This window comes from Eublepharis macularius, chromosome 13 (genome assembly GCF_028583425.1).
Source record: "Eublepharis macularius isolate TG4126 chromosome 13, MPM_Emac_v1.0, whole genome shotgun sequence".
NCBI classification, from domain to species: domain Eukaryota; kingdom Metazoa; phylum Chordata; class Lepidosauria; order Squamata; family Eublepharidae; genus Eublepharis; species Eublepharis macularius.
In genome coordinates, this window is record NC_072802.1 from 11,754,121 (window position 1) to 11,761,456 (window position 7,336).

General features: G+C 43.6%; 1 protein-coding gene across 1 annotated transcript in view; it reads right to left on the reverse strand.

The window, feature by feature from the left end:
* Positions 1–6,877, reverse strand: part of LOC129340908 (putative bifunctional UDP-N-acetylglucosamine transferase and deubiquitinase ALG13) — an 85,706-nt gene extending 78,829 nt beyond the window's left edge. The window contains exons 1-3 of the mRNA XM_054995806.1: positions 6,737–6,877; positions 3,439–3,522; positions 864–914 (exon numbers count right to left, since the gene is read on the reverse strand). Coding sequence (XP_054851781.1) covers positions 864–914; positions 3,439–3,522; positions 6,737–6,877 — 276 coding nt within the window. The remainder of the gene's footprint in view (positions 1–863; positions 915–3,438; positions 3,523–6,736) is intronic.
* Positions 6,878–7,336: the final 459 nt, after the last annotated feature.

The following is a 7,336-nucleotide window of genomic DNA, read 5'->3' on the forward strand; positions in this document are numbered from 1 at the left end:
CAGATGCCAAACAGAGCTCTGCACTGACTCACACTTTCAATACAGTTCCCAACAGAATCTGACAGTAGTTAAAGTACATTGAACAGTCTTCTCAGAACATTTCATAAAAATCAAGGCAGCTCAAAATGTTATCTCGGGTATCCCTTAGAAGCCGCAGTGCTTGCAGCCACTTTATAGTCCTCCCCCTCTTCAAATACCCTTCTAAACAGCAAGTCGACCCAACGGGCTGCTCCAGGCTTTTGGTGGCCCTGGCAGTGAAGTCTTCCTGGGGGTGCGGACTAGGCACATCATCTCTTCATGAAAGTGCCTCTACCCATCCCTGACAATGTAGACCATGATTCTTTCACTGTCTGATCTACACTGTCAAGAACACCTCCCAGCCAGGTGCATTTCCCAGATGAAATGGCACATCATAGATGTCAGGATCTCAGATATGGAACCCCTCCAGAGCACTTGCTTGAACAGATTCCAACATGTCACTTTTAAAACCACTTACAGTGCAATCCTAAGCAAGGTTATGCCAGTCTAAGCCCACTGAAATCAATGGGCTGAGACTGGAGTAACTCTGCTTAGGATAGCACTGTTTGTTACAGTTCCTGGCAAGAACTCCAGAATATACAGTAGCAAAAGCAGCCAATTTCAAGACAAATTTTCAGTTGCTGAGGGCAAGCCATAGGAATGGCTTCTTGGTATTTTCCCTTGCTTTGGTTTCTTAGGGGCATCCAGTTGGCCTCTAATGGAGGTGAACGCTGGACTAGGTGGGTCTTTGGTTAAATTTATCAAATGATATAATACATTCATCTTTCTGTACAGCTTTAACACTTCAGCTCAACTCCAAAAGAGACAAAATATTTCAGATTTACCTTGGGGTCTCCAAGCCGTTCCAGGTATTTTTCAAATGACCCTTCCACAAACTTAAACAAAAAAGAGAATACATTAGATTTAACCAGTGGTTTGTCTTTACCAAATATGCCCAGTTAAAGAGTTAGACTTTTGCATTCAGTTTGGGAGAAAAATTATTATAAATTTATGCTTTACAAGCTTATGTCATATAAGCATGAAATGTTTATACAGTTGCGCATTATGAATCCAGCTTAGAAGCAGCATCAACGTTCTATTTTACAGAAAAGCACAAGAAAGAACGAGAGAAAAAAAAATAAATTAGTTAAGGCTTATAAAATTATGCAAGGTTTTTAAAAAGCAAAGAGAAATCTGCTGCTGTTTCTCATAATACTAGAATTCGAGATTATCCAGTGAAACTGACTTGGAGTGTATTCAGGATAGATAAATCAAAATCCTTCTTCACACACCACATAATTCAGCTCACTTTCTTTTTGCATCAAACTCCAGGAAAAGAGGAAAAACCTTGAGCCAGTGCAGGGCTCAATGTGGGCAAGGAAACAAAACTTAATCCAGACAAGATGGGCATTCTTTTGTTCAGGCAGCAGTGACATGAGTACGCAACCGGGTTTCAGATGGGTTGGTGCTCGCACTCCTGAAGAATCAGGTTCACATCTCAGGAGAACTCTTTAATCCAGCTGTTTTCTGGAAAGACAGACTACTAAGGGGACCAGGAGGGCTTTTGATTGTTTTAGGCTAATTTACCAACCACAGCCATTTCTGGAGAGGATGGAACTCACCATGGTCAGGCATGCTTTGACAACATCCAGACTGGATTGCTGCCTATGTGGGTCTGAGGAGAGTACAGAGACTACAAATGGCTCAGAAGTAGAGATGTAAAAGTTTCAGAAATTTTGAAGCCACAGGAAAAAAAAACTTTTTAAAAGGGAAATTTGAGGCAGGAAAGTAAATGTATTTAGTTTCCTATCAAATCTAAAATTATTTTAATGGATATAACACAAAATGTAACATTTATAACTTAATTAGCATTTAAACTGTATTATTTGGCATATTTATGGAATTCAAAAACATAAATGTCTTATTTTCTATAAGAAAAATGGCAACTATACACAATACTTGAGAAAGTCACAAACTGCTGCATCCTATGCTATGTGAGTATAAGGGGGGGAAGCTGAAGGTAGAAAACAAATTCTGTAGAAAACGAAATAAAATGTTTTACTTGAACGTATATCATCTCATACAGTCACAAGGGACAGACCAGCGTATTTTGATGTTAACTTTATAAAACTGAACAAATTCTTTAACAACATGTTATTAAGCGCATTATAGCATATTCACTGTTGACAAAATTATTTAGATTTAGACAAAATATATTCTTGGAAATGTCATATATAAGTCTACTACAGTATACATAGGAGTTACATTAACACTGTAGGTTATCTTATATACAAAATCTTCATACACAGTTGAGCAAAAACTTTTCTTCTATTTCACTCACTCTAAAAAGGCAAACACAAGTAATACGAACTTTTCAATGTTCTGATGCTATACATTTTGAGTATAAAAACTCTGCCTTAAAGATGTCATAGGAAGGAGACACCCTCCCATTTTTCCCCCCCGAGGGCCTTCACATTTCTATCTAGGATGGGGCATCAAGACTTTGAGGCGATATTTATTGTTTAAATGTGACATTGCCCATAGTTAATATGATATAATGTATATTACGATAATGTGTATGTGTGGTGCCCTTAAGTCATAGCTGACTTATGGCGACCTCTGGTGGGGTTTTCATGGCAAGAGACTATCACAGGTGGGTTGCTATTGCCTGTCTCTGCAGCCATGGTCTTCGCTGGAGGTCTCCCATCCAGCTAGTAACCAAGGCCTAACCCTAACCCTCCTTAGCTTCTGAGATCTGACGAGATCAGATTCACCTGGGCTATTCAGGTCAGGGCATATTATGATAATATGTTATTTAACAGTTACGTATTTTCAGGGTTATAAATTTTAACTTGATATTCAAATATGCTACTAGTCCTATTGTGAGTGTTCAAGACTGTTTCTGTCCAAATAATGTGCTAGTTTATGTTTATCTCATAATTTGTTTTCTACTTTCAACTTTTATTTTTTTCCTGCTTTTCACATGGCAAAACTAAGATATCTGTACATAAGTTTACATCATGTCTCTCTGTCAAACACACATGCAGTTAATGTATATTTGTAATTGTGCTCTGTGAATTAAGTATTTGTTTCACAGGGGAAGTCATACAGTGCAATCCTAAAAAGAGTTATTCTACTCTAATCCCATTGATTTCAATTGACTTAAACTGGAGTAACTCTGTTTAGGATTGCACCAATAGTCTGCATCAGCTTCCAAGTAAGAGAGCATTCTCTAATGGAACCTGATTTATTTGCAATGAAGATACGAGATCACGACCATAAGTTAAAGTAATAATTAAACTAAGACAATAAGTATGCAGAGACAAATTTTTGTGTGCATATATTTAAACATACAAATAAAAACACTCCAGGTGCCAAGTATACATATTTAAGTTTTGTACCATATACTTATATACTTACAGATTCAAAGTTAGATTGGTTTTTTCTCAGGAATGAAACACAAGCTTGCCTGACTGCCATATGATGAATCTGGCAAGCATATACCTAAACAAAATTAAAATTCCTTACAAACGTGAACTAAAAGGCAGCAATTCTATGCATTTGCTCTGAGAAAGAAGTCTTAGAGGATTAGACTTTGTTATCTTTTCCGGAGCCCAGTCCCAAGTTTGGAAATAATTTAGGGTTTCAGCTTGGAAATTTCTGGAGATTTGGGGGGGCAGTCTGGGGGTGGTGGGTTTTTAGGGAGGGGAGAGACCACAGCAGGGCACCATGCCCTACAGTCCACCCTTCAAAGTAGCCATTTTTTCCAGGGGAACCGATTTCTGTAGTCTGGAGTTCTGTTGTTTAATTCCTGGAGATCTCTGGGTCCCCCTGGAGGTTTGCACCCAAACCTAAAACAACTTCTTACCAAGAATAATGAACTACACAACAGAACCACCAGCCCAAAGATAAGACCTGCAACAAACCCCAAGGTCAGCTCTGTCCCCATATCCACTCAGGCAACGCTATTACAAAGTTTAATTACACTAGTTACACTGCCTTGAGCATATCTATTTGTTTATTCTTTATCCTATGTGATAGGCTATTATGCATCAACGATGCCCTTGCGCTCTTGACAAAAGGCAAACGGGTCAGTCCTGATACAAAACAATAAAAAGATACTAATCTGATATTCAAAATGGCAGCATTCAGCAACAAGACACTCCATCAGCAAAGAAACTTCAAAGGGAGATTCCAGGATGAAACTGCTAAATCAGTATTCATTAAGAAATTCAATACCATTTCTCTAGCACTTCTTTAAGTGCTAGAGACTTATGATCCCTCACCATTACAGGTGTTAACTAGTTTTCCAAACCTAGAGAGATTGTGAATTCCAGTTGTTGCCGAGGATCTCTGTACTTTCCTTGACTGCTTCTAAATTTTACACAATTAACAGTGGGCTTGGACTGGAGTCATTCTGCTTAGGATTTCACTGTAAGTCTTCCCATGTCCTTCTTGGCCCTTTCTCCCTGCCAGGGCTTTTTTTCAGCAGGAACAGGAGTTCCGGCACCTCTTGAAAATGGTCACATGGCCAGTGGCCCCGCCCCCTGATCTCCAGAAAGAGGGGAGTTTAGATTGCCCTCTGCGCGCGCCGAGTGCAATCTAAACTCCCCTCTGTCTGGAGATCAGGGGGCGGGGCCACTGGCCATATGACAATTTTTGCAGAGAGCGATTTAAACTTTTAAAAGCTCCCCCCTTGTTCCAGCTGACCCAAAGTGACATCATTGCGTAGTCCTGCTATTTAAATTTCCCTCCTCATAACTTTTGGGGCGGGGGGGAGACTAACTGAATATGACACGCAGGGGTTGCATTCCACATGAGTTTATGCTGGAATAAAATCTTGATAAATCTTTAAAATGCCAGAAGCGTTCTGCTTATTTTTTCTGAAACAGACAAGCGTGGCTACTGTTCTGGAACCAGAACACAGCTTCATCCTCATGCATGCTTTCCCCAGAGTGAGCCCAACAAGTCTCAGTAAAATGCACTTCTGATAAGCATAGATTGGTGTGGGGAGAATAATGACATACTTTGTAAACCACTCTGAGTGGATGTTAAGTTGTCCTGAAGGGCAGTATATAAACCAAATGTAACTAAACACAGGATGGATGACTGCCCACCACCGTCCAACATATTCCAGACAGCAAATCCCACTAAAGGCAGCGAGACATACTTCTCAATTTGGTCAGAATCCAGACGGAACTCTTCCCGGTCACCTATTACTCCAATGTAACCACCCATTTATCAGAACTGTGCATTAAAAGAGAGAACCTTTCACTTTCTATTTCACCTTAAAAAGAAATGGTGCGGGCAGACAAAAGGCACAAGCAGCCCAACAGGGCTCCAGTCAGTGTCCTGTCTGTAAAATCTCCCAGCACTCCCAAGTCTTTTCAAGGCAGGGCTTACACTATAAGCTACATTCAAAAATCACCCTGAAGTCCAAGAGTGCCACAGTTTGAAGGGTTTACATGCGATAACGCAACAACATACCCCTAAACTGGGTGCTTTTCTTATTATGTGTAGAGCTCATAACATCTTGAGTGTTTCTGCAAAAAGCCACACCACAAACAGAAAGGAAAACCAAAACAGCAGCTTTGTAATGTTTAAAATGTGTGCTTTGATGGGGATATTCAGAATCAGGGCCTCTAGAGTACACCGCAGCTAGCACTGTTGCTCTAGAAAATTGTTGAATCAGATGCTCCAAGTTCAAAACTCTACCATAAATTCCAAAAACAACCTTACATAATCTCAGCCTTGGCCACCTGATTTTCAGGGTTGTTGTGAGGATCCCTCAACACGATGGTGCATGTGAAGTGCTCCTGTGCTATTAACTGCTATGATTCTACCAATGGCATAAAAGATGGGGGTTCTCTTCCAAACGGTTTCAAAACTTGTTTTAAAAATCCTTGGAGTTACAAAGGCCATGCACATTCACCCAGGCTGTATCCAGAGTGAGTAGGCTGAAGAGGCCAAAATTCCAGGTTGTGAAACAAAGAAGTCCACAGTTCAAATTTCACGTCTGCCACAACCTTACTGGGCGTCTGGAGACAACCCATTGCCAGCCAGTGCAAAACAGGATATGCCACTGACCTACCTTACATGGCTGTTGTGTCTCCAAAGAACCTCTCTAAAGTGCTACATGCGTGCTGAGTATTGGGGACCGTTTCTTCCCTTTTGAACTACTGCAGGGTGACTTTGGCATGGAAGCCCTTAATTCTGCAAAGACCCGGACAAAATTCACTTTGGGCAGGGTGCAAAGAAATAAACAAGCCAATAATAACACTGAAGAAGAGCAAGAGTCCAATAGCACCTATCAGACTAACAAAATTAGACTTATAGGAGTTTTCATGAGCCACAGCTACCTGAAGAAGTGAGCTGTGGCTCACACCCTACCACAAATTTTGTTAGCCGTATAGGCGTTAGCTCCGGACTCTTGTTTTCCACCGCTACAGACAGACTAACACGGACTACCTATCTTGACCAATAATAATATTCTAATAATAACAATAACTGTGCGTATCTTCTAGACCGATTGGCGCGCCAGCCAAAGAGGCGACCAACGCCAGCGTTCTTAAGCAGGCAAGCGAACGAGCAGGGTGGCCCCGTCGCCGGGCTGCTCTCCCTTCCTCCCTCTGGCCCGAATGGGGGCTGCGCTGGGGGCCGGGGGCGCGAAGCCCCGGGGCGGAGCGGGGCTGGCGCCGAGGGGCCGCCACAGCGTTACCTGCTCGGAAACGGCGCGGAAGAGGCACGAGGCGTCCTTGGCCGTGAGCTTGCGGTAGAGCCCCAGGCTGCCCAGGTACTCGTCCATGGTCACCTCGCTGAGGGACTTCTGCCCGAAGTACTTCTTCCAGCCCTTCTGCATGGCGCCGCGAAGGGGCGAGAGGGCCGCGGAGCCTCGTGCAGCGCAGCCCGCTCCAGTCCCACGACGCCCTCGAAGGCCGCCCCGCAGGTGCTGCCCGGAGGCGCCTCGAGCGCTTCACACCTGGCCGCGCGGCTGGGCGCAGGGCGCAGGCGCGGGCAGGCGGGGGAGCCGGCTGGGGTGGAGCAGCGCCCCAAAGAGGCGGGGCGGGGCGGGTCGGTCGGGGGAGTTAGGCGCGCACTGCGCTGCGGGCGGTGGGAGAGGCGACCTAGCAAGCCCACTTCCTCGGGAGTAGGGTTGCCAGCCCCCAGGCAGGATCTGGACGTCTCCCTGAATTAGTGGTGGAGCGAACCCTCAAGCCAAAGCTGACTTGTGGCGGCCCCGGTGGGGTTTTCATAGTAAAAGACGAACAGAGGTGGGTTGCCGTTGCCGGCCTCTGCAACACTCGCCTTCCTTGGAAGT